This window comes from Bos indicus, chromosome 7 (assembly GCF_029378745.1).
Source record: "Bos indicus isolate NIAB-ARS_2022 breed Sahiwal x Tharparkar chromosome 7, NIAB-ARS_B.indTharparkar_mat_pri_1.0, whole genome shotgun sequence".
Classification (NCBI taxonomy): Eukaryota; Metazoa; Chordata; class Mammalia; order Artiodactyla; family Bovidae; genus Bos; species Bos indicus.
Genome location: NC_091766.1, coordinates 68,233,629 through 68,260,992, shown reverse-complemented (window position 1 = coordinate 68,260,992; position 27,364 = coordinate 68,233,629). Strand labels below are relative to the sequence as shown.

Here is a 27,364-nt window from a genome sequence, read left to right as displayed (position 1 = left end):
GTGGGCTGCCATCTATGGGGTCGCACAGAGTTGCACATGACTGAAGTGACTTAGCAGTACACTATGGGATAAAGTGGCCATGAACTGCCTCCTAAATCATGACTGAATTTACAACCATTAGGGGGCACTGCCAGCTAAGGAGTGTCCCTAGCCATCTTGTTCTGTAAGAATTAAGTCACTAGCCATTGTAGTCACTGATACTCAATATACCCTGAAAGGAATTCAGTGCAGTGATCCAAAATGAAGCACTCTGTGCTCTGGGAAAACTGGTAAAACAAGCCTTCAGATAGATGTTTACAGGAGAAAATTTTATGAATCCAAGTTTCATCTTCTTGTACTTAGAAAAACGCTAAAGGCATTAATTGAGCTATTTGTTTCTTGTACCTAGTGGCAACCTCTACTGAGACATTTGATTGTACTTCTCCAAAATCACATATAAGCTTATCTCTCCAACCCTCTTGGGTGTGGTTCATCAGAGCTATCTGAGAGGCAGTCTCCTGAGCCATAAGTAAAACTCACAACTCTCAGTTCTTAGTTCAGTGGACATTTGATAATTTGACTAAGGCTGGGGACTAGCCGTTCTGACCACAAAGGAAGAAGTACCCTCCTCTCACCAGAAAGCCAGGTGACTCCTCTTCAAGGCTAAGGATAAGTGTGCCTTTGCCATGGGAAGTCTGGCCTTTGCTCTGGCTTTCCCTGCTAAGCCTTCCTCTTATTTCCTTTGTGTTTGCTCCCTCATCTCCTCTGTCAGCACCTAGAGTTAGTTTGGACTCTAGGTGTAGGAAAGGAGCTAGGTAAGTAGGCACTGTTTCAGAGGACAGCTTTGCCTGTCTGTTGGAAGGGGCAGAGCTCTCAGTCACCTGGAGCAGACAGAGAGCTGAAGCATTTGCAAGTGTGCTCCTGCTTCCTGCAGGCAGGCTTATGTGATTCACCCTGTAAGGGTGAAAGGAGAAGTTGAAATCTGAGAATTAAGACTTGTTCTGATACCATCTGATTGAGGACCACACCAAGCAGTCTGCTTTCTCTTTCCTTCAGGCCAATAGCATCATGCATCCTTGGGTAGCCATCCTGGGCCTCCTACTCCTGCCAGGTAAGTGAATAGGTGGATTGTGCTTTGGAACCCCAAGGATGTAGGGGGTGTGTGGGCATGGTAGAGGGGGGCTTTGTCAAAGGTAATGGGATCAACTAGTGAGCAAAGAACCAAGCTGAAAACTTAAGCCAAAGGAATTGCTTAAATTCTAAGAATTAAAAAATCTATGGGTAGGTTTATAAGGCATGCTGCAGTACAGTACAGCTTATGCTGCCTTTTGTGTTTAAATTAAAAAAAAAAAAATAGTAGGTAGATGGTTGTGTATGCATGAACTACTCAAGTATATGTAAGAAAGAGTAACCGTGGACGAGGGTGGGAGGAAGCAATGGGGATGAGTAGGAAGGAGATAAGTCCTTTATTGTACCATTTTGTGCTTTTTGATTTTTTTAACCATGTGTAACTGTTTCTTTTAAGAAGAAAATATTATAACTTCCCTGGTTTTCCAATGGTAAAAACTTTGTGTTTCCAATGCAGGAAGCATGAGTTCTATCGCTGGTTGGGGAACTAAGATACCACATGCGGTGCCATGTGGCCAAAATTTTTGTTTTAATCAATAAACAAAAAATTTAATGTTTAATAGACAAAATTATTTAATTTATCTCATATTTTAACATTCTATGAGATAAGGGAAATTTTTAGGAACTGACATAATCCTAAATTTAAAAAAAACAAAACTCTCGAAGTAGGGATATGAGGAAAAGTACAGTTTTAAATTATATTCTGTAACAAATTTATATAATCAGCATAAATTACCTTTATAATTCAAAAATGATATTAAGCAAAATTAAATATAATCAGAATTTTGGTAATAAAAACTAGACTTGTTTTATATAACAATGAGTGTTTTATTCCCAGAGCATTTCCCAGACTTACAGGCCAGTTCTAACTATGACTGGTTTTTGAATCTCAGATTTTTTTAAGGACCACTCAGACTTCATTTGGCAATACAGTTTTTTAAACCACTGCTGCAGGAGACAGTTTTCCTGCATGTTTGTTTTTAAGAGGTAAAGTTTAACATTTGATTGAATATTGTCCAATTTTTTGGTTTCACCTGGCCAACTGGACAGTGCTCCATTGCAGGACAGTCATCAACTCACAAGAAGGGATCCCTGCTTGAATTTTTTTAATCGATCCTAAATTCCAGGATGGGCTTCCCAGGTGGCTCAGTGGTAAAGAATCCACCTACCAATGCAGGAGACATGGGTTTGATCCCAGAGTCGGGAAGATCCCCTGGAGAAGGAAATGGCAACCCACTCCAGAATTCTTGCCTGTGAAATTCTATGAACAGAGGAGTCTGGTGGGCTACAGTCCATGGGGTGGCAAAGAGTCCAATACAACTAAGCAACTAAACAAAAACAACAAAGCCCATTATAAGTCTCAGTTCCTTCTGAGAGTACTATAAACCCTTTTTTCTAAAAACTGATTTCTAAAGACTTTACTAGACTTCTGCCTTCTAGCCAATGATGCTGAAAGTAGGGTATTAGCTGTTTTTTCTTTAACTTAGAGAAGATTTGTGAAGTGAAATTTTTTGTATCGTCATTTTAAAAATTGCAATAAAATTGAAAATCAAAATTTTAAATGCAACTCTGTTTTAAAATCAGATTTCAACAGAGACAGTGACTGAATCTAGGGGAGAGGAAAAGCCACCTGTGTGTATTAACATTTAGTAAGCAGATACTTGTCAAACACAGGATAAAATGCACACACATTGATGGATTACTGGAGTGTCACTTGTTTCAAACCTTTTGGAGAGGAATTTGAATCATATTCACCAAAAGACTGAACATATTTCTGCCCTTGATCCTTGTCACGTGAGTGTATGTTCCTCGGTTCTTTGTCTCGTCACAACAAAGATTTGCAGCAACGGACATTAAAGCCCTCGGCGTGTCACAGCTCTCAGGTCTTGGACAAACCATGCTACAGCTCTTAGGCAAATCAGTGTTACACCTCTATTTTATTTAGAAGATAGCAAGAGAGAGAGAGAGTGAGAGAGAGAGAGAAAGAAAAGAGCTCATGCATGCGGGAGAGAGTCCTTGAGAAAGTGCTTTGGCTCCTCCTTTTATATGTTTTTCCTCCACCTGGGCCTGCCCTATGCAAATTGGGCTTAGCCAGGAGTGCTGTTTGTTCTGCCTGAAGTCTTCACTCTGGTCCTCAGACCTTCCTTTGACCTTCCTTGTCTTTTAACCACTGCCATTTTGGACTCCTTTTCCTTATTCTACCTACCTAACATTCCCCCCTCAAGACATGGGAGGCCCAATTCTTTGGGAATAGGGGTGTCGAGGTCTTTCTGGCTACTTCCTGCTGAACTGGGACAGTGAGGGGTATTGCACCTCCCCCTCTTGCTAGTCTCAAGCCTCAGAGTCCTTATAGCGGTGTCCAAGGGTGTGTGATATTTTCCATGGTCGGCTGTAGTTTTATAGCTTTGTTGAACTGGCACTGCATGTTGTAGCTCGTTGACTTCGGCAGAGACAAAACAGGTTAGCCAATTGACAGTACATGGAATAATCATAAGCATCATGAATATAGCATAACAAGGACTAGTAGGGACATTAGTCAATTTTAAATTCACATGTCCAGGATGGCTCAAGTCCCTCCTTGTTCAGGGATCAGAAGATATATCTCCTGTCTGTTTTGGAGTACAGTCTCTGTCAAGCTGTGTTGGCTCTTTAGAGTTATCCTGAGAAATTTTATCCCCAGAAACCAGATTTTGGGGGTTTTCATTAGAATGACACTCATTTATAGTTCTGAATAGGTATCTGAGATGTCCCAGGGGCTCACAGGTGTATTGAGTGTCCTCTTCTGTTTTCTTCCATGGCTTGACTCGTGAGTAGTGAATTCAGGAGTCATGTCCTGGTACCTTGACTGCTGTGGGGGTAGAAAGTATTACAGGGTAGGGGCCCTTTCATGTGGGCTGGAGTTGAGCCTTTGGGGACCCATCTTTCCAGACTTTAATTAGGACTTGAGTCCCTGGAGCATATAGTGGTGACTCTTTAGAATCTTTTGGGTCCTGGTTCATACCCCACAAGCATATATCCTGTTGGACTTGCCCACTGGCCATGGTATAAGACTGGAGGGTCTGAACCTCTGGATCTAGGAAGAGGTCATTGACATAAACAAAAGGTCTCCCATATAGCATCTCATAAGGACTAAGACCAACCTGTTCCTTAGGGGCAATGCAGGTGTGGAGGAGAGCTATTGGTAAAGCCTCCTTCCATCCCAGGGAGGTCTCCTGGGTTATCTTTTTTATCACTGATTTTAAGAATTGATTGGCTCTTTCTACTTTTCCTGAAGATTGAGGCCTCCAGGCACAATAAGTAATGCCCAATGCTTTCGAGACCGCTTGGGTAACCTTAGAAGTAAATGATGTCCCATTGTCACTTTGTAATGACCTGGACAGACCAAATCTTGAAATGATTTCATGGATCAGTTTTTTTTACCACCTCCTCAGCCTTCTCAGTTCGGGTGGGAAAGCCTTCAATCCATCCTGTGAATGTATCTATCATAACTAATAGGTATTCATACCCTTGAGAAACTGGCTTCTGAGTGAAGTCCATCTGCCAGTCCTCTCCTGGGTAGTCCCCATGTCGTTGGATGGCTGGGCCAGCTGGGGTCTTCGAGCTCCTTGGGGGTTGTTTAATTGGCAAGTGGGACAAGAGGAGACCACCTGTCTTATAGTTGTTTGGAAGCCTGTTCCTCTGAAGGACCTTTCTAGTAATCTGTGGAGGGCCTTTTCTCCTAAATGAGTAGTTGCATGTAGGGAGTTAACTAACTTCCATTGGAGGTTCCAGGCAGAAAAAGGAGTCCCTCCTTTTGGAACCACCCCATATGATCTTCTTGGAAGCCCTTGCTCTTAGCTTTAAGAGTCTCACCTTCAGTACATGAAGGAGTTTCTGGCAAATTAGTCTGTGGAACTAAGGTGGCAATCCCTATTAGGTCATGGTTCTGTAATGCTGCTCTCCTAGCTGCCTGATCAGCTGCTGGGTTCCCTCGTGCCACTTCCGTGTTCCCTTTTTGGTGTCCTTTACAGTGGGAGACTGAAACCTCAGTGGGCAGGTGGACTGCCTCCAAGAGTCGAAGAATCTGATCACCATATTTGATTGGGGACCCTCGGGTGGTCAAGTGGCCCCTTTCTTTCCAAACAGCCGTATGTGCATGTAGCACCAGAAAGGCAAACTTGGAGTCAGTGTAAATGGCTATTCTTTTTCCTTTTCCCAGCTCTAAAACTTGAGTCAGGACTATGAGCTCAGCTAATTGGGCTGAAGTACCTGGTGGCAGAGGCTTAGCCTCTATGGTCTCAAAATTGGAGACTACTGCATATTTGGCTCTTCTTTTTCCATCCAAGACAAAGCTGCTTCCATCAGTGTACCAGATTTCCTCAGGATTGGTCAGAGGATCTTCTGACAATCCCTCTCGGGGTTTTGTCCAGTGTTCCAAGGTTTCTAGACAACAGTGAAAGGGGAGAGAGCCCTCGGGGGTAGGGAGGAGGGTGGCTGGGTTAAGAACCTCACAAGGGGATATAGTGAGGCCTGGATTTTCCACCAGCATTACTTGATATCTGAGGATTCTTTGATCAGACATCCATAAATGGCCTCTCCCATTTAGGAGTTGTTTTACTTGGTGGCTGATAAAAATAGTTTGCCCACAAAGGAGAGTTTTAAAGCATCTTCTATCATGATTGCAATAGCTGCAAGATTTCGAAGGCAGGGGGGCCAACCTCAGGTAGTTGGATCGAGCCTCTTGGATAAGTAAGCTGCAGGTTGGGGCTCAGATTCCAACCTTTGAGTTAACACCCCCAAGGATATTCCCTCTCTTTCATGGACATAAAGTTGGATGCTTTTTCTGGGTCTGGCAACCTCAAGGCAGGTGCCTGAGCTAAGGCCTGTTTTAGTGTAGCCTCTGCCTTCTTTTGAGGAGTTCCCCACATCAGTGGGATTGAATCATCTCATCCCTTTAAGCTTTCATATAAGGGCTGGGCAATTAGACCATAATTGGGTATCCAGATTCTACAATAACCAGTTAGCCCCAGGAAAGCTCGCAATTGTTTTCGAGTTATGGGGGAGGGCAACTGGAGCATTCCTTGTACCCGATCAGAGGACAGCCTCCTGGACCCGTGTGTAATCTGAACTTCCAGGTAAGTGACCTTTGTCTCGACCATCTGTGCCTTAGCACGGGAAACTTTATATCCCCTTTCTGCCAAGAAGTTTAGAACCTGAATTGCATGTTGTTGGGCACTTTTCTCATCTGGAGAACAAATTAGTAGATCATCTATGTATTGTAATATTTTCCCATTAGGTCCCAGGTCCAGATCTAGGAGATCCTGGCTAAGGGCCTGTCCAAACAGGTGGGGGTTATCTCTGAACCCCTGAGGTAATACTTTCCAAGTCATCTGTTGGTGTTTTTCTCCTGGGGCCTCCCACTCAAAGGCAAAAAGATATTGGGATTCTTTAGCCAGTGGTATGCAAAAAAAATGCATCTTTGAGATCCAAGACTGTAAACCACTTGGCACTGGGTGGGATTTCTCCCAAGATTACATAGGGATTGGGTACTGTGGGATGGAGGGGGACTACAGCTTCATTTATGATCCAGAGACCTTGAACCAGTCACCAGGTTCCGTCTTTTTTCTTTACTGAGAGGACTGGGGTGTTACATGGCGAACTGGTGGGGACCAATAGCCCACAAGCAAGGAATTTATTTATTAAAGGCTGTAGTCCCTCCTGAGCCTCTCTTTTGAGAGGATATTGTTTCCAGTTAGGAAACCGAGTGGGATCTTGGAGGACAATGATGACCGGTTCAGCTTGGTGGGCTCGTCCAGGAATCCCCTGGTCCCACACCTGGGGGTTAATCTTGTCTTCCCATAGTTTTTGGTCCCTCTCTATTGAAGGTGTAATGGGTTCTTCAGCAGTAACCAGGAGCTGTAGAGCTCTAGGGGCTGAAAAACTTCCCATCACAAGGGTGGTCCCCAGTTTAGTGAGTATATCTCTTCCCAATAAGGGAGTAGAACACTCAGGGACCACCAGAAACTGGTGGGAAAATATGTGTCAACCAAGAAATTCTCGGACCTACCTGCCACATCCAGTTGCACCCTTGGCTCCAGCCCCATGATGGTTATCTGTGACAGGCTGGCTGGAGCGGGCTGCTTCAGTCCTCTTGAACCATCGTGAGGGTAGGCTTGTTGCTTGGTTTGAGGCTCTTGGGTTCCCAGGTCAGAGTGCTGCCCAATGTCCCAGTTGATGGCATTTGTGGCAAGCCATTCTAGGAGACTTGTCACGGTTTGGACACTCTTTGGCCCAATGCCCCGCCTGTCTACAGATCAGGCATCTGTCTCGTGCCTTGTCCCTCAAGGACTCGGGGTTTGCCATAGGGCTTCTCTGGAGGGCGGCCAGCATCTGGGCATGGCTTGTCTCTTTCTTTCTCTCCTTCTCCTGGGCCTTGGCCTCCTTCTCCTGTTCTCTGTTATAAAAGGTATTGGTGGCCGTCTGGACCATCTCATCTAAAGAGGCAGCAGGGTCCTGCTGTTGTAGCTGCTGTAACTTAATTCTGATATCTGATGAACATTAGGACAGGAATTTGTCCTTTAAAATCACCCGTCCCTCGTAAGAGTCTAAGTTCAGGTTGGTAAACTTTTGGAATGCCTCTTTTAGCCTTTCCAGAAAGACAATGGGGTTCTCATTGGGCTCCTGAGTTATTGCTGAGACTGGGCACAGTCCCACAAGTAATAGGCTTCTTTATGTTTCCATGGGTGGACTTCCTTAGGGGTGAGTTTTTCTGAAGCTTTTCCTACCCAGAACTGTTGCAACCTGAGAGCCAGGCGTCCCCGGGTCAGGGTGCAGATCCCCAGGCAGGCTGAGGCGTGACAGCCTCCTAGAGATCGGATCCCCGGGCAGGTCGAGGGGTGACGACCTCCTGGGACCCCTGGGACTAGAGGATCCCTAAACAGGTTGAGGCATGACAACCTTTCGAAGACCAATCCCTAGGCAGGTCAAGGTGTGATGACCTCCTGGGATACCCCAGACTGGAGTTTGGGCATCCCCAAGATCTCCAGTGTGACCAGTATTGGGTAGGATTAGGGGGTTGAATATTACAGAGTATTTCCCTCCTAAGGCCAGCTATTTTCTGGTTGTCTCTCCAGAAGATTGTAGAGGCAACCTTGTGGGTCTGGATGGGGCTCAGGAAAAGAGCATGAAACAGGAGGGAAGGGGGCAGAGCACAACCTTTGAAAGAATGACATAGCACAAGGGTATAATGTAAACCAATTAAAATCAGTTGGGTCCAAGATGACAAATCAAATTCAAGTAAACCTTACTCCTCAATCTATAAGCCAACAGACACACCCAGAGGTGGCAGGACAGCTCCAAGTCACAAGGGAGGACAGAGCTGTTCCCCAATGGCTGGGATGATTCTCTCACTTATTAGCATATGAATTCCATCCCTTCACAAAACCTAGCCAGGCCTAATTCCATGGCCCCAGCCCTTGCCCTCCGCAATGGTTCACACCCTGAAGAGTGGCTTTTCTCTGGATCCTAACAAATCCATCTCTTATCGCTTTTTTTCTCAATGAATTTTTGCAATGAGACATCAGAGCCTGAGTTTCATTAGTTTTGGCTGGGCTTGAGTCCCGGTAGAGAGCTGAAGGACAGGAGGAAAAAGCAGTGGGAAAAACGTGCCAAGGAATCCCCTTCATAGCCCACCGGAAGATTTGCTAAATATCTGACCTGTGCTCACACTTTCATTGGTCTGATCCTTGGCACAGAGAAGAGGAAGAACAGAAGAACCCCCACCGGCTTGTGTAACAGCTACTGGGGCTCAGCAGATAGCGCCTTTGGGACATGCTGAGGAGTAGCTTCTCCAGAGTCCCTCAATTGTGTCTCCTGCTGCCCGCCTATTCTCGGGAGGTTTGAGGAAACAAGAAATGAGAGATTGTAAAAGTCCCTCCAGCCATAGGAGTGAGGACCTCTTACCTTAACCGGAGGTCTTCTGGAATCTGAGACTGGACCTCGTGAGCTTTCTGCTGAGTTCGTTTTTCACTGTCCTGGTTTCCAGCACGATGGGCCTTCTCCTGTGCTGGGTTTCTTCGCCTTCCACTTCTAGCTCAGGAGCTTTGCTGAGTTGGGCTCCTGTTGTGCTTGGCCTCTTCCATGCAGAGGTTGTTTCAGCTAGGTTAAAACCGAGTCATGGCACCATAGATGTCACGCGAGTGTATGTTCCTCGGTTCTTTGTCTCATCACAGCAAAGATTTGGAGCAATGGACATTAAAGCCCTCATTGCATCACAGCTCTTGGGTCTTGGACAAACCGTGCTACAGCTCTTAGGCAAATCAGTGTTACAGCTCTATTTTATTTAGAAGATAGCAGGACAGTGAGAGAGAAAGAAAAGAGCGCACGCACATGGGAGAGAGAGTCCGTGAGAAAGCGCTTTGGCTCTTCTTTTTATATGTTTTTTCCTCTACCTGGGAGGAAAAAACATATACCTGCCCTATGCAAATTGGGCTTAGCCAGGAGTGCTGTTTGTTTTGCCTGAAGTCTTCACTCTGGTCCTCGGACCTTCCTTTGACCTTCCTTGTCTTTTAGTCACCGCCATTTTGGACTCCTTTTCCCTATTCTACCTACCTAACATCCTGATACTTTCTCTCATAAATCTGTCCTATTAGGAAGTAATCCTGAATACAGAAAGACATTTATCTGATGTTTCATCCTCAAATATATCTGGTTAATAATAATACTGCTAAAGAATATGTTTACCAGAAAAATGCATATGTTAAATTTACAAACTCAAGATATAGTTAGATAATTTCACACAGCATAAACTATATAAAGAACAAAATGAAAATAAAATAAAAGCTAAAATTTTGAGACCTTATGCTCTGGTTTCTCTTTATTTACAGATGGTGTAACCTCTTACCATCAAGTGACTGGAGTGGCGGGTCAGAGTGTCACTCTACCCTGCTACTATAATGGAGAAGTCACAAGCATGTGTTGGGGCCGAGGGTCATGTCCTTGGTTTAATTGCGGAACTAACATCATCTGGACTGATGGATACAGAGTCACCTATCGGAGAGATGGACGTTATCAGCTAAATGGAAATATTCGTGGAAGGGATGTGTCTTTGACCATAAACAATGCTGCCGTGTCTGACAGTGGCTTGTATTGTTGCCGAATTGAGGTGAGAGGGTGGTTCAATGACATAAAAACCACCCTAGAGTTGAGGATCAATCCAGGTGAGCTTATCTTCCTACTTCTTTGATCACTTCCTGTGGGTTCCCAGAGATAAGAGTTTTCTGTTTGATATTAACTTTCTTTTCCTTTAGTAGGGAAAGAAAAGTTTCCTATGATCTTGTTTTCAAATAACTCTTCAACAGAATATCTTGTATTTGTGTAGATGCTGCTGTTGCTGCTGCTCTAAGTCGCTTCAGTCGTGTCCAACTGTGCGACCCCATGCACTGTAGCCCACCAGGTTCCTCTGTCCATGGGATTTTCCAGGCAAGAGTACTGGAGTGGGATGTCATTGCCTTCTCCATGTTTTTGTGTAGAGTGAAGTGTTAAGACTAACCTTGATTCAAGACCGTAGGCTAGAGGATCTTCCCAGTCAGCAAACTGTCTCCTGAAGCAGTGCTTCAGGAACACTAGTTGGTTCATGAAAAAGCATTCACTGTTCCACACTGAAATATAGTGAGTATTTTTATGGAGCTGAATTTCTTCTTCTTGAATATCTGACCTTTTCTCTGAGGTCATTTATTTGGAGAATTTTCAAATGTTCTTTCTTAACATTTTAAGACTCATAGAGAGTTTCACACATATAAAACAGGTAATATAAGGTCCTGTCAAATAGATGTATTATTTGGTTTTGACAATTGTCAACTCAATTTTGTTGCATATACGTTGAAAGAGTCTATGTAGTTTCATCCCCTCCCTCTACCCTTGGAATTTTTGAAGCACAATTCACACCATATCATGGCTCAGCTGGTAAAGAATCAGTCTGCAATGTGGGATACCTGGCTTTGATCCCTGAGTTGGGAAGATCCCCTAGAGAAGGGAATGGCTACCCAGTCCAGTATTATGGCCTGGAGAATTCCATGAACTCTATAGTCCATGGAGTCACAAAGAGTTGCACACAACTGAGTGACTTTCACTTTCACTCACATATCACTAAATTGCTTGTTTAAAAATTAAAATTGCCCTATTGCAAGATGAGAACATTTTCATCTCAATAACTGTTCACTTTTGGCTTTTAAGAATTTTGTGAAATCCAAAAGTCTGGGAAGTTTATGTGTTTTTATCTTGATGTAAACATTTTAATTTTTCTTACCACTTGGTGAAAGGAGCAGGTTCTAAAGGATTTCCTGGTTTCTGGTGCTCTTTCATAGTAAGTATTCTCCAACTAAAGTTTCCAATGAAAACAGAACCCAAATCAGAGCCTATATAAATCTCTTTTTTAGTTTAAATGAACTTGATATTTTAATTTGATAATTTTTCCTAACTTCATCAAGGACACTTAGCTTATTTGATGAAAGCAAGTAAAATCAGGTCAATTGTGATGCAGAAAATAGCTGACTCCAGGAAAACATCTAGGAGGCAATTTAAGAAAGCCAAAAGATGCTGGTGCTATATACATGTGTGTGGAGGCAGGAGGCTGTGTGTGGGGAAGAGATTATTTTTGGAGTTGTGAAATTATATGATTGGTCTGGAGGAAGAAAGAAATTAATGGGGACATTTATAGTGCTTATAAATTCTTTAATAGATGAGTATTTGCAAAGTCACTGCTCTGTCCAGTGGGAAACGGGTTCATAACTGAGTCAAAGTGACTCTCTGCCTCCAACCCAATACTTTACTTGAGCTTTCTTAAACTTTTCAGAGAATGAGCTTACTTTCAACCTCTCTCAGGACTCTTTCTCAGCAGTTTTTCCTAGCCTTAGTGTCCTAGCTTCTTCCTTAGGAAGTATTTACTCCTGAGCAAGACACATTAGTGAAACAAGCTGATTAAATTTCCTCCTTGTTATACTCCTTTGATCAGATGTTTTTCTTGCTTCCTCTTTTCCTTAGGTTTCGTTTCAAACTGAAGGGAGGGGATTGAGACAGCACTGTTCTTCAAAATCTTTAACTACACTATTAGACCCAGGTTGACAAACTGTAGCCATAGGACCAGATCAGATTATAAAATAAGCTCACCAACAGTTTTTTTTTTTCAATGAATAAAGGTTTATTAGAACACAGCCTCATCCATTCATGTATATACTATCTATGACTGTTTTCAGGGCTTCCCAGGTGGCATATGGCATCTGTGTTATCCAGCGTATGTTAATGATGTGGATTAATCCACATTTAGGATGCAGATATGTTGGGAGGGTGCCCTTAGAACTGACAGAAGTGAATGCTATTTATTTGGTCAATATTCTGGCTCTTTGGAACTACTATTTGGGTTCTAGTCATGTACTGCTCAGAGGACAAGACAGCTTCAGGCTCTAGACACTTTCCCCTCCTTCACAGATGCTTATGAAGATATGTAAATCTGATATGTATGACTAGTCTTTACAAACTGCTTCAACACAAATCCCATGTGTCATTTTTGAATAGCAACACCTCCCACAATATCATCCTTTAAATGCCACTGTTGCCTTGTTGTGACCATGTCTTCACTCCCTCCTCAGTCACAGATTCTAGTTGACCCATGACAAGAACTTGGAGTTCATGGGAAATAAGTGCCGAGTTCTGCCTGGGGACAGTCTCCGTGGTTGTGTTGGTGCACAGGCCCAGCACGAGTCTCTTGTTTCCTGCTGCTTGATGAATACCTGCTTTCATGTTGATTTCTAGCTCCACCTACAACGACAACGACCACCACCACTGCTACTACAACAACAACTACCACCACTACTCCAACAACCACCACCACTACTCCAAGAACAACCACCACTACAAGAAGGACAACTACCACCATTACTCCAAGAACAACCCCCACTACAAGAAGGACAACTACCACCACTACGCCAAGAAGAACCAATAGAAGAAAGAGAGCTGCCACCACTACTCGAAGAAGAAGCAATAGAAGAAAGACAACTCCCATCACTACTCTAAGAAGAAGCAATAGAAGAAAGACAACTGCCACCACTACTCGAAGAAGAAGCAATAGAAGAAAGACAACTGCCACCACTACTCCAAGAACCACTACCACCACCAGCACTACTCCAAGAACAACCACCACTACGAGAAAGACAACCATTACTACTACCCTAAGAACCACTATCACTATTCCAACAACCGCCACTACTACCCCTAAAACAACAACCACCATGACTCAATCAACCCCCCCCAACACTACTCCAAGAACAACCACCAGTACAAGAAGGACAACCATTACCACTACTCCAGCAATGACTGCCACTATTCCAACAACCACCACTACTACCCCAAAAACAACCACCATGACTCCAACAACCACAACCACCACCACCACCACTACTCCAAGAACAACCATAACTACAAGAAAGACAACCATTACTACTACTTCAACAATGACTACCACTATTTCAAGATCCACTGCTACTACCCCCAAAACAACACCCACCACAACTCCAACAACCACCACCACCACTACTCCAACCACAATGGTCACCCCTGCTCCAACAACCACCACCACTGCTGTGCCAATAACAATCAACACCACTACTCCAACCATGACAGTCACCACTGCTCCGGTGACAATGAGGTCCTCTACTTCTGCTCTTCCAATGCCAGCACCCACAAAGGACCTCCAGCCAGGTAAACAAAACTATGTCTAAGTGCAGAAGTTTTTAAAGTAAGGACACACCATCCAGGGCACTGTGTTAAGGCATATGGACAATCTAGGGTAGGGATTCTTAACAGGTTTCCAAACTTGGCTTCACAGAATCTGTGAACCACCTGCACCCTCTTATATTCATCTGTTGTATCTTTAAGCATTTTCAGAGTGAGAGGGACCTAAGATTTTTATTAGATTCTCAAAGGAATCATTAATAGCAAAAAAAAAAAAAAAGCCAGACCACTGCTTGTGGACATCTAAGAAGGATGATGCATTCGGCCCTGTTTAACATAGAATTATGAGGAAAAAATAAGAGTGCCAGAACAGGGCCAAGTGAATGAGACTCTGTCTTACAAGGAGCTTTGAATAGAGATCATCTAATCCATTTTGAAGCCTAATCCAACACTTGAGGATATGATTTCGGTGAAGTTAATGCTTACTCTGTTTCCTGTGTCAGGAAACATGCTAACTGCTTTATAAGTATTAAGCCCCTTAATTCTTATCACAACCCTAGGACTGATGCTAAAGCTGAATCTCCAATGCTTTGGCCACCTTGTGCAAACAACTGACTCATTGGAAAAGACCCTGCTGCTGGGAAAGATGGAAGGCAAAAGGAAAAGAGGGTGGCAGAGAATGAGATGGGTAGACAGCATTGCTGACTCAATGGACATAAGTTTGAGCGAACTCCAGGAGACAGAGATGGACAGGGAAGCATGGCATGCTGTGGTCATGGAGTTACAAAGAGTCAGACATGACTTAGCAACTGAACAACAAAAGAAGTATAAAAAGTGAAATAATTCTGTTGTTAAGCTCTCAGATCATTATCTAGATCAGATTTATTCATGATAATGAAATGCCTTCATAGCAGGGTAATACCTCAAGGACATCTATTAATATATTTCTAAGAAAGAGTCAAAGGATAATTTCTGATTTAGTTTTGTTTGTTCTTTCTGCTGGGGGTGTAAATTTTCCTCCACTAATTGAACACCACTTTTCCATTCTTGTCATTCCTATAGCTTCTTTATCTTCTCCAACTCAGACAGCAGAAAGCCAGCCTACTACCCTGTATGAAACAAACATAACCAGCTCACCATGGCACTCTTGTTCAACAGGTAACTTCAGTTTCTTTCCTCAACACCTGGGAGCATTCAAATTTTGATAATATTAGCACATTGTTCAGAGCACATATTCTGAAATAAGACAAGCGTGACTTGAATGCCAACAATGGCTATTCCACTCAGCTATGCAGTTTGAACAAATGTCTTATTACCCTCTTTGAATCTGTTTTTATTCTTTGGAAAATGAAGGAAATATTCTTACAAGCATTATTTGAGATAAAGATCTGGGGACACAGTTACAAGGTAAGTGATAGAGTGGCAACTATGACTGTTACTTAGAATGTCCAGAAATATGTACATTTGAGTGACACAGGCAGCTTGTATGATTTGGGACCATCCACATACATATCCACATTTTTCTAAATACAGTGAATCAGCCTTGTCTTTAAACTTATTTCTAGGCATACTTCCCTGGACAGAGCCTTAAAACAATTAAATCCAAACTAGTTCAGATGGAACTGGTCACCTGTTTATGCTTCCTCTAAGCCCCAGACACTACACAGAGCTAGGAGGCTCCCCTGCTGCCTTGTCGAGCTTTCATTTCACATGGACACTTTGAGTTGGGTTGAGGACATGGACACCAGAGCCAAAGAGGCAGGTCCCACTAGGATTGTGCTATTCCACTCCCAAAGACTCCAGTTCTCCCTAGTTTGGGAAAGCCCATATTCTTTTGAGATGTAAGATTAGTCTGTTTTTCTTATAATGGAGAAAGATGATATTGAATTGTCCTCTTTCCCAACTAACTCTGTTACTCATGGTGGTAAATTTGGAGAGTGCCATATGTGAACCCCTTTGTAATGCACAACTGGCTTCTTTGTCCATGTGCCTGTGAAGAATCCAACAAGGTCAGATTTTGTAAGATTTTGTAAGACTTGTGTGTATGATTCATCATGCTCAGGAGTTGCTAATCTGTAGCAGACACCCACAGAGAAGGCAATGGCAACCCACTCCAGTACTCGTGCCTGGAAAATCCCACAGACAGAGGAGCCTAGTAGGCTGCAGTCCATGGGGTCGTTAAGAGTCGGACACGACTGAGCGACTTCACTTTCACTTTTCACTTTCATGCATTGGAGAAGGAAATGGCAACCCACTCCAGTGTTCTTGCCTGGAGAATCCCAGGGACGGGGGAGCCTGGTGGGCTGCCGTCTATGGGGTCTCACAGAGTCGGACACGACTGAAGTGACTCAGCAGCAGCAGCAGACACCCAGGGTGGCCTACTTTGCCAGTCATTCAAGGAAGCTCTTAACTGAAAATGTACATGCAGCAGGACTCAGAGAGGGACCAATTTAATTCAAATTAGCTAATAGTGACATTTGATTTTGAAAGTGGAATCCTTGGTGTGAAATGTTTCTTGGCACAGAAACAAAGAGAAGGCAGATAAAAATACAAATAAGAGCAGTTGGGGCAACTGCACCCCACACTTTTAGGCTAAGAGGAAGAACAAAGTAGAAAATGGGAAATTGTTATCTAAAATATGTCACTAAAACCTGGTCAAGTAGACTTGGCAGCATGGAACAGACATTGCAGCAGCTGTGTCCCCATGACTTCTGTGACTGCTGCCGTCTTGGCAGCATCTCTGAGGCCCTTAAGCCAAATCCTCACAGTGCCCGAGTCACATTTCAGTGGGTTAAAGCCTCACAAAGCCAAGAATGTTAGTCCAGGAGGAATTTTGATTTTCACAGGGCCTGCACCTACCTTTTCAGATGCATGTGCCAGCAAATTGTTGTGCATTATCTTATTTAATTCTTTCAGGGCAGATTTATTTCTTGCCATTGCCAGACTGAGGAGGACATTTAGTTCTACTTTGGAGACAAACAGCTTCCAATTCAACTCCCCGCCAATGGCAGTTTCAAGCTGCACGCCCATGGGCAAGTTGTTTCATTCCTCACTACATGTTTGTAAGGAATGAAGGACATGGTATTTGGAAGATCCATTTTATGATGTCCCTTCCCCTTTGCTCCTATTGTTATAATAGCAACATAATTGTGATACCTGATATTTGTTTAATATGGTGTTAAGCACCTTACATGCATCATCTAATGTGATAACTTTATGAGACGGGTGCTATCAAGAGCTTGTAGTTCAAGGTTACCCCAGCTAGAAATATAAATACATACATTTACATGCATATATATGTAATGTGTATGTAAAGGACATTGATCGAGGTCACATTGGTAAGTGACATGTCAGCACTGAAGTCAAGTTTCATCTGACTCAAGTCCTTTTTTTTTTAAAAATCACTCTGGCTTAATGAAAAAAAAAAATCACTCATTCTATAGCTTAAGCATTTAAGGTTATAACATAAGTCATACTCAGAGACTAGATTGTAGACACTGTCTTTGTCTCTGGAAGAAGTAGTCTTGGAATGTTTAAATTGTAGATACAGTTATGTAAATGGTTAAAATTTAGGGGGATATGGTTAGTTCATGTTCACTACCATTAGAAAATGATGGTTTTATAGCTCTGTCAGTAGTACGGGAATCTCTGAGACCTGCAGAATTTACATTGGATGGGAATATAGTGTGTGCGGTGGTTATGAGCTGAGGCTGTTGTCCTTTAGTAGAGTTGGAAACTTCAACCATTTCAGCACCTCATCTAAAATTTTGGATCAAGAAAATTGGTATAAGGATGTAAAGTACTTGTGTGTAATATTCAGTAAAGAGAGAATCCTGTATTTGACCTATAGTTGCTTAGAAGGGCCAACAGTATATGTTCTGTGGGACAAAAGAGATATTTCAAAACACTATTAAAATTTGGACATTGAAAACTTTAAGGCAATGTATCCTTTTATATTGGGAGTTTAGGTAGTATAAGGTATACTGGTCTTGGGAGTGATGTAACATATTTTCTAAAGCACATTTGGATCAGTGTCTGGGCACACTGGCATATAATGTAGGAGTTGGATGCCACCTGTTTGAGGTATCTTAGTGCATTTCACTCACATTTTGAATGTAAAACCAATGTAATGTTCATTTTGAACAGAGTGGTTCTGCTCTTTGGATGTGTAATGACCTCTGAGCACTCACTGGAAGTTTCTGAGCTGCCATGAAAATACTGATTATTTATCTGTAAGTGGTAATTTTTAACCTAGTTCTGACAATGGGCCACTCTGACTTGTCTAAAGTTGTCAGTAAATTTTCTGTGAGCATGCATTTTTTTTTTTTCTCAAGGGAGAAGAAAAAAGTGTTCATTTTCAAAGGGTCCATGACAAAATGGTTAAGAAACATAACCTTACGACTTAAATTAATAAATTTTATTAACTTGGTATTATTCCTGGGATGCCTACAGCATTAGGCCATATGATTATTCAATGTTCCCTTCATTACCAGAAGGCAGTGTGAATATATTTGGTGTTTGCAGGAAAGTTCAATATCTTTTTGTAATTCTTATTAATTTTCTTTCTTGTTGAGCAGATGCAAATGGCACTGTGACCCAGTTTCCAGATCCCCATTGGCATAACAATCAAACTGTAAGCATATTCCTTCCTATTTTATTAGCCTGATTCACTTATATGTCTCTTCTGGAATCAAGTTACATTTAGAGATTATTATTGTCAGACTAGTCCACAGATTGATTCTTTCTAATTGAAAAAAAATAAAGGAAGAAACACTTTGACTCTTAAATAGGGATAGTTTAATTAATTTTAAAAGTCTATATAAATACACTACCTTGTTAGAAATAGCTGAAAAGTTATATTTTACTTTAAACACACATATACACCCAGGACAGAATTTCTCCTGACTAGAAAATAAGAACAAAAGAGTGAATTAATTCAGGCATAGTGACTTAACATTATATACCAAGAAAGACTTAGATCTTTGTTAGAGAAATAACATGACTTGAATTGATGTAGTGGAATGGGGGCCATCCCCATCAAAAATATTATGTCAATGAAAGTGTGGTTCCTTAAACATAGGCCCCCTGATATCCTTTTCCAATCTAATTTTCCTCCTATAGAGAAATTTTGAGGCCACTGCTTACTCTTTCTATATATAATCCTCCCCATATGATGACATATTAAGGTCCTAAGGTCTTCAAACTCTTTGCTTCTGTAATTTGTTCTTGCACTTTTCCCACAATTGGCTTGGGAAAAAATCCAAGGGACTAAAGTCTCATGATGTTCATCAAAGCCTTATCTTTGTGTGTAAATTAGAAGAATTTATCCGTGAGATTTTTCACTTTTGGCTCCCTTGGGTGAAACAACTTTCCTTTCACTATGTGCAAATGACTCATAGAAGAAAAAAACATGAACAGATTCAGGTATGAGAATAATCTTGATTTCAAGTGGTGAGAAATTGTAGCATGGACATTATAAGAGAAATTCAAGTTCAAGCAAAGTGGGGTTAATGTGACATCAAATGGCCTTATGCCGCATAACTTAGGGACAATGAGAACACTACCACATAGGAATGATATGAAAGATTTTAATCACTCTTATGATATGGGTACTGATTGATCTGATGGATATGGGCTGAATTTGTTGTGCTTGTTAAATAGCAGAACTGCCACCATGTAAATGTCATGTCAGTCAGACTTGTGATAGTTTAAAAAAAAAGAAACAAACACTCTGAATGAGAAGATTGTTTTGACCTCAGTTACCTGCAGGACAGGTATATTCAGTAGCAATTAATCTCTTCTATATAATGTAAGCAATATAGAAGCAAGTTCACAATAGGTGGTAGCATAATTGTGGGCTTTTTGTGTCTTGACCGTGAAGATATCAAGTGTCTCTCAAGTATCTTGAAACCAAGCAGCATATATTTCCACCCAGTAGGTCAACTTCTCGAGCTGCATCTTAAGGAGAGGATGAACATATACATGACGATGTATAAAACAAGATATACATTGCTGCTGTTTATAATCATGAAAATGTTATAAACAACCTCAATGTTCAATAATAAGAGATTAATAACTTATCAATTAAGCATGCCCATTTATTGCCACTAAAAGTGTTGTCACAGCAGTGTACTTACTGCCATGAGAAGACAGTGTCAATTGTTAAATGAAAAAACTAACTTTTCAGATAGCATTGGGACCTCCCTGACAGTCCAATGATTAAGACTTCATGCCTCCAATGAAGTAAGTATAGGTTTGATGGCTGATTAGGGAACTAAGATCCCACATGCCATGTAGCATTGCCAAAAATGAAAAAAAAAAAAATATATATATATATATTTATTATATATAGGTTATAGATACAAGGTAAAATGATGTATATACTGTAGTATACATTGGATACGGTAACTGTGTCTGTTAAGAAAACTACTAGAAAGATAAAATTCTAAAAGAGTATGTAAAGAAAAATGGTAATAGTAACTCTTTCTGGATGTTGAAATCATGGTTGATTTTTGTTTTCCTCTCTTTATCCTGAGCTGCACACTCTAAAATGAACTTTCAGTTTTTATGTAACATAATATTTTTTAAAAAGCAAGGAAAGATGGCTTCCTGTAACCCTGTGGTCCATCTAACTGCTTTCCCTCCCACAAGTAAGGTGATACAGCTTTTCCCTCCCAAGGCAGTGACTGTTTTCCGTTTAGGCAAGGACACTTCAGAGCTAGTCACCCTCCTGTGTATTCCTCATAGTATTTATCAGGAGGTACCTGAAGTACCTTTCCCAAGAACCCTATTTAATCTGCATTTGACAGAAAAAGAGGTTTGGAGAGGCTAAATAACTTGTTAGGGTCACAGAGCAACTAAATAAAAGTTAGTCTGGGATTCTGACTCCAGAGATTAAACTCTTATGCAAGAGGAGACTTGAGACTTAATCTTTTTCTCTGATTTTCACTTCCTTTCTGTTAAAATACCTACCTGGTAGGACATCTTTAGAATTAGAATTGAGCTACGTAAAGGAGGCAAGCATGATGACTGGGTATATTTTGGGTTTACTCTAGGAAGTGATGATCTGTCACACTAGGAATTTTTTTCCCAATTGCACAGCATTTTAATTGTTAAGCAGAGCCATGAATCTGAGCAGCTACTTTCATGCCCATTTATAGAGATATAGAATCTTGAATTCTAGTTCAAAAAAGTGTTTTAATTAATGGCCAGTTTCAGGAACTGAACACATTCAAATAGCACCACCAAGGCAACTCATATAGGAACCAAAATTGTTTTTGAGTAGTATCATAAGAGGATTATTTATGAAAAGAGATTATTTTTTATAAAATATATAAATTAATAAAGCACACTCATTTGAAGCGTAGAGTTTGAGTTTTAACAAGTCTGTACCCTTCTCTAAATATCACTGCAAGTAAGATGTAAACATTTCCACCACTCCCAAATACATTTTGAACTTTGTGTTGTTTTAGAATTTCATCATAAGGCTATAACTTTACATCATTTGGTCTTACTCTTCATGATCCAGAACTAGCCAGGGGCCAATAAACAATAATTTGTCTGGGTATGTTATTTTCTGAAATGTTTTCTGCCTGTAACTCTAACAAGATCGCTTTATTTTTCTGTTTTGTGTTTGATCTGCTGATGTTTCTGTAGGTTGCGGTGCTGGCACAGGAAACATGGATGAGCACCAACAAGGGAGTCTACATTGGAATCTTGGTTACTATTTTGGCATTGTTGGTCATGTTTGTGGTATTCTTGGTTAGGAGAAGTAAGTCACCTCAGGACTGAAATATTCAGAAATATTCTTGAGCCCACAGAAGTATTCTTGAGCCACATGTTTTCAGTTTCATATAACTTTCTTGGTTTTTACCTTGTTCTTTTTTTTTTAATTTATCTTAAATTTATTGTTCTACAAACATGATATTTAAATTCTGAGAATTTAAATATGGAGAAATAAGCACTGGTTGTGTAAAGTTGAGATTTGGAAGTCAAAAGCCACTGTAATATACAAGATTTGTTCCCTCCCATTTTGTTCTTTTTGCATTCCCTCAATAACAATATTTTATCCCTATTGGGAGTAAAACTGTTGATGGTTTTATAACACCCACTTAATAGAAGAAGCACAAGAGACATTAGGTGGGTACATGATTTCAGAGCTAGGAGAAGAACATAGGGTTTCACATAACAGTCATCCATACCTTCTAGTCTCCTTCCACCAGTTGTGTGTGTATGTGTGTGTAAAGCCTGTCTTCTATGGGAGAAGTGCAATATTCAGGGTTTCTTTTCAGTGAAATGTAATGGCATTAAAGTAAGCTAGGGCATGTAGGTCAATACACTAAACCTACAAATCACAAGATACACTATACCAAGGGGCTTACTTGGCTCCTAGAGATTCAAGAGAAGTTACCTGGAGTTATCAGGTTAGGGTCCAGATTGATTTTTTTTTTCTCCTTCTTTTTAAAAACATTCTTTCTTCTAAATTAATTTTTTTTAGACTCTGAGAGCTGTACTGATTTTGCTTATATTAAAGTAATAATCATAATAATATATGGGTGTGGAAAAAAATAAAAACTCTTTGGCTTGCATGTTTAATTTTCTCTTCATTTTTTCCTCAATTTAGGATATTTTTGCCTGGGTAGCAAGGCGGAGCTACTACGGTAAGTTTGAAATGGTTTGTGTTAATAATGCCTTTTGATGTTCTTACTCTAGTAAACATAAGGAAAATTTCTCTGTCCTTCTCCTCTTTTCCTTCCGAGTTCTCCATTTTATACTCTGGATCCTGAAAAATCTACTATATAGAACACCTCCATTGCTGTTCAACCTTCCAGTGATGACTTTAGCATCTCTATGCTGCTGCTGCTGCTGCTAAGTCACTTCAATCGTGTCCAAATCTGTGCGACCCCATAGAAGGCAGCCCACCAGGCTCCTCCGTCCCTGGGATTCTCCAGGCAAGAACACTGGAGTGGGTTGTTATTTCCTTCTCCAAGCATCTCTATATTTCTCTGGAATTGTGTCATAACTGCTATAAAAACAACACCTCAAACCTTATCTCTTAGAGCAAGAGAACTAAATTGCAAATATTGTTTCAGGGATCATTTGAATGGGTTGTTTAGTTTGTTATTTGATTTCATTCAGCGCTTTATTTATTGCATGCCTATGGAATCTCTATTATATTCTGAAAAGATGAGAACAGACAGAAAACATATAAATGAATAAGCAGGGCCTTATAGAACTTCCAGAGAAATACCATGGGGAATACTGGAGCAGGGCAGTAGGCTATGTGAGTGAGCCTCAAAGAAGCAGAAGGCAGCTCTGCAAAAATCTGCAGGAAGACACCTCCAGGCTGAAGACCCGCAAAGGCAGTGGGTAGGGACATACCTCCAGCTCCCCACAGTTCCCACCATCCCCTATTATTCCATACCCAGACTGCTCTGTTCATTTACATTAGTTGTCTGGCCTCACAGGCATTTCAATTTACAGTTTTTGCAAGTTTACCCCTTCATCCAGTAAAAACTTAAATCTTTGTATGCATCACTGCATTCATTTCCCCAAGCATCTGTAAAGGTAGGAAACCACTACCTACTTCCAACAAAATAAACTTCTTCATCTGGTCCAGCTTGGGTTTTAAGCAAAGTCTTTCTTTGTTCTGAATTCATCCCTCTTTAACTGCCATCCATTATTCTTAGTTCTCTTTCATTGGATGTTTGTAGCCAGTCTTTCCTACATCTGAGTTAATCACATGAGCCAGTCCACAAAATACGCCTTGAATAATCTCCAGCATATTGCAAGTGTTCCATAGATGCTGGATTTTATTATTGCAGACATGCCCTTCACAGCAATAAACCTGTGAGACAGGCAGTAGTATTATTCTCAGTTTACAAATTATAAAACAGGTTTAGAGATGTTAAGTGCCATCCATCGTCACACCACACAGCAGGTCTCTTAGAGTCCAAAAACCAGGCCTTTAGGAGTTTTTGACTGTCAGCTTCCAAGAGTGGAAAAAAAAATAAGTGCTCCCTACAGACAAAAAAGCATGAATGATAACATCCTTTTAGTTCATTTTTGTTCTTTCAATGTTTACTTCTTTAAAGTTTCAGTTTTCAATCATCTAATTAGAAAAGAAAATATTTATTGTAGAAGATGCTGTATAATATAGAAAAGCAAACAAAACAAAAATAAAAGATGTATTTCCTCATGATGTTATTTTTGGAGGCAGCTATATCACGTTGACTCATTTTGAGCTACTGATACCTAACCTGTTTCCATGCATGTATAACTAATCTGTTTAAGGATCAGAGCAGAGTGATGATTCATTGCATTTCATATCACTTCTGGGCGGGCTTAGGTAATAAAAATAGTGCCTACAGACAACTCGTAAAAAAGCATTGATATCAAAACTCCACAAATGACCTTTGTGTACACCTGATGTGTGAGCATTCATGTTATAAAACTCATCTAACCCATGACTTTCTAATTTTGACTGTTAAGGCAGGGTGTGATTTTTGACTCTGTGATCTAGAACACTCTTAGGTGAAGCAATACTATTTTATTGCATCTGATATACTCTGATATTTTTTATCAGTTCAGTTCAGTCACTCAGTCGTGTCCGACTCTTTGCGACCCCATGAATTGCAGCACACCAGGCCTCCCTGTCCATCACCAACTCCTGGAGTCCACCCAAACCCATGTCCATCAAGTCAATGATGCCATCCAACCATAACATACTCTGTTGTCCTCTTCTCCTCCTGCCTTCAATCTTTCCCAGCATCAGGGTCTTTTCCAATGAGTCAGCTCTTAGCATGAGGTAGCCTAAAGTATTGGAGTTTCAACTTCAGCATCAGTCCTTCTAATGAACACCCAGGACTGATCTCATTTAGGATCAGTCTGTTTGGATCTCCTTGCACTCCAAGGGACTCTCAAGAATCTTCTCCAACACCACAGTTCAAAAGCATCAGCTCTTCAGTGCTCAGCTTTCTTCACAGACCAACTCTCACATTCATTCATGACTACCGGAAAAACCATAGCCTTGACTAGATGGACCTTTGTTGGCAAAGTAATGTCTCTGCTTTTTAATATGCTGTCTAGGTTGGTCATAACTTTCCTTCCAAGAAGTAAGCATCTTTTAATTACATGGCTGCAATCACCTTCTGCAGTGATTTTGGAGCCCAAAAAAATTAAGTCTGTCACTGTTTCCACTGTTTCCCCATCTATTTCCCATGAAGTGATAGAACCAGATGCCATGATCTTAGTTTTTTGAATGTTGAGCTTTAAGCCAGCTTTTTCACTCTCCTCTTTCAAAATATAGGATACATACCACTAAATAACATTCGCTAAAAGGTCACAGTCCTCAGCTAGAAAAACACCAGCCAAACCATTTCCTGGCCATCTTTGAGACTGTGCATACTGGTTTAATACTTCAATTTGATGTGTGATATTTGTCTTCTTAGATTATAAATTTTTGTGTTCTATTGCATGAGTGTCTTGAAAGAGACCAGTGTGAGTTTTTTGAAACTAGAACGTGTGACTTTCTACCTCCTTATTAAAAATAATTTCCTGTAACTTCATATTCACAATTCTGGAAGCTTCTATTCATTTCATAGGATGTTTGAATGGGGCTCAGAGAAATGCAAATACCCAGGCTTGAATGAACATAAACAAATATGCTGCTCATACTTGAGAAGTGATCTTCTTTTCTCTTACTCATGTTATTGTTTCCACAGTATGATTCCATTGAAAGATACTCGCATTGGAGCTTTGAAAAATGCAGCTCTGAAGCCTATCCAAGCAGAAGACAATGTCTACATTATTGATGACAATCACTAAGTCCTGGATCCAGATTCTAAAGTGTTATGCCCTTGACTGTAGCAGACAGTGACCAGATACTGTGTCAGAGTGCTTTCAATCAGCTGCAAAATTTTTCAGTCAGTTTCCCATGGCATTCCTATGAGTCAGGGCCACTGGGTAGAGTGATGCTAGCTCAACTGTGTAAAGTCAACCTCTGTCACAGAGTCCTAATTTTTTATACTAAATTGGCTCAAACTTTCTGATCATTGCAGCTGCTGCTGCTGCTGCTAAGTCGCTTCAGTCGTGTCCGACTCTGTGCAACCCCATAGCCCGCAGCCCACCAGGCTCCCCCATCCCTGGGATTCACCAGGCAAGAACACCGGAGCGGGTTGCCATTTCCTTCTCCAATGCATGAAAGTGAAAAGTGAAAGTGAAGTCGCTCAGTTGTGTCTGACTCTTAGCGACCCCATGGACTGCAGACCACCAGGCTCCTTCATCCATGGGATTTTCCAGGCAAGAGTACTGGAGTGGGGTGCTATTGCCGGAACATTGCAGAGGTCTCTTCAAAACGTGAAACATACTTCCTAGAATTGTACATTCTCTTTAGACCTCGTGAATCCTGTTTTCCATCAAGAATTCTCATTGGCAAGATAGAAAAAAAACACCTATACCTCAGTTACCAAGGCTGTCAAGAATACTTGAAAACAACTTAGAATTAGGACATCTAGTCTGGGACTTAGAGGACTTAACATGGAAGCATTTCATGAATGTCCCCCCCCCCCCTTTTTTTTTAAAAATAAAGTGACTCCAAATGTGATATTGCGTAGGGTCCTCAAGGTTTCAAATCATGGTGTGTACAGGTTTTTATTTATCCAATAGAAAAATGGAGGTGAGTGTGATTTTTCCATTATAGACAAATTTGGTTTTTCAGGGTTCTGGAAACACAAGGAATTAAATGCTTTCTTTGGGAGGAGGATGGTATTTTAGCAGTTAGAAGAAGCAATGGTATTGAGTAGACTATGAAGGCACCAGAAGAAAATCAATAGCCATATAATTTGTGATATTTTTGCTACCTCAGTGCCACAGTTCTAGGTACTTATATTGACAACTGGCAGGCTCTGATTTTTAGAATGAGTCAGGGCAGAAATAAATACAAGGAAAAAAGAGAAGGATGGAGTAGCAAAAGAGGCTTTCTGTTTTAGAAAACAGAGTTTGCAAATATAATAATATTGTTTGACAGTGTTACCAGTTTCTACAAAATGCTAAATTGTCCTCAAACCACTTTGATTTTTAGAATTGTTTTGGAAGGATAAAAGGTCTTTTTCATATTGAATCAATACCTGTGTTATATTTGTTTTTCACAACTCAATTACATTTTGGTTTTCCCAGAAGAACTAGACAAAGGCTAAATGTAAGGATAATTTTAATCATTTAGAAGCATTTCTACATGAACAGTTAAAATACTGGAGATTAATTTCACTTTGAGTAAACCCTGAAATAACTCATGCTTGAGTAATTTGGGGGACATTCAGAGCTACTCACACCAAAGTGGTCCATGAGGGCTGGATGCTTGTTTTTGAAGGCAATGTTTTTTGACACTTTTGTTAAATTCTTGGCAATTAAAACAGGACCTCTGAATAAAGGTTATATGGTCAAAGAAGATTGCTAAAGAGTGTTTACCAGGAGAAAGCAGGTGGTACACAGAATTAGAGACTGTCCCTGAGCTCTAATTCTAAGTCTTACCACGAATGTTAGATGACATTAG

The 27,364-nt window shown here is 41.0% G+C and overlaps 1 protein-coding gene across 2 annotated transcripts; it reads left to right on the top strand.

Moving 5' to 3' along the window:
- Positions 1-507: 507 nt before the first annotated feature.
- Positions 508-27,256, top strand: LOC139184211 (hepatitis A virus cellular receptor 1-like). Of its 2 annotated transcripts, none has more exons than XM_070793905.1 (9): positions 508-794; positions 1,036-1,090; positions 9,972-10,304; positions 12,895-13,839; positions 14,875-14,970; positions 18,390-18,445; positions 21,469-21,583; positions 22,436-22,472; positions 25,536-27,256. In XM_070793905.1, the coding sequence occupies exons 2-9, from the start codon at positions 1,048-1,050 to the stop codon at positions 25,636-25,638; spliced, it is 1,728 nt and encodes a 575-aa protein (XP_070650006.1). In that variant the 5' UTR covers positions 508-794; positions 1,036-1,047; the 3' UTR covers positions 25,639-27,256. The 2 variants fall into 2 exon arrangements, with proteins under 2 accessions (XP_070650006.1, XP_070650005.1); XM_070793904.1 differs by having other exon boundaries at positions 509-625.
- The last annotated feature ends 108 nt before the right edge of the window (positions 27,257-27,364 follow it).

Excerpts from the sequence above, each read along its gene's own strand:
- LOC139184211 (XM_070793905.1), top strand. The coding sequence starts at position 1,048 with ATGCATCCTTGGGTAGCCATCCTGGGCCTCCTACTCCTGCCAG. Across the intron at positions 14,971-18,389 it reads ATGGCACTCTTGTTCAACAG|ATGCAAATGGCACTGTGACC; the intron begins GTAACTTCAGTT and ends CTTGTTGAGCAG. Across the intron at positions 22,473-25,535 it reads AGCAAGGCGGAGCTACTACG|TATGATTCCATTGAAAGATA; the intron begins GTAAGTTTGAAA and ends TTGTTTCCACAG.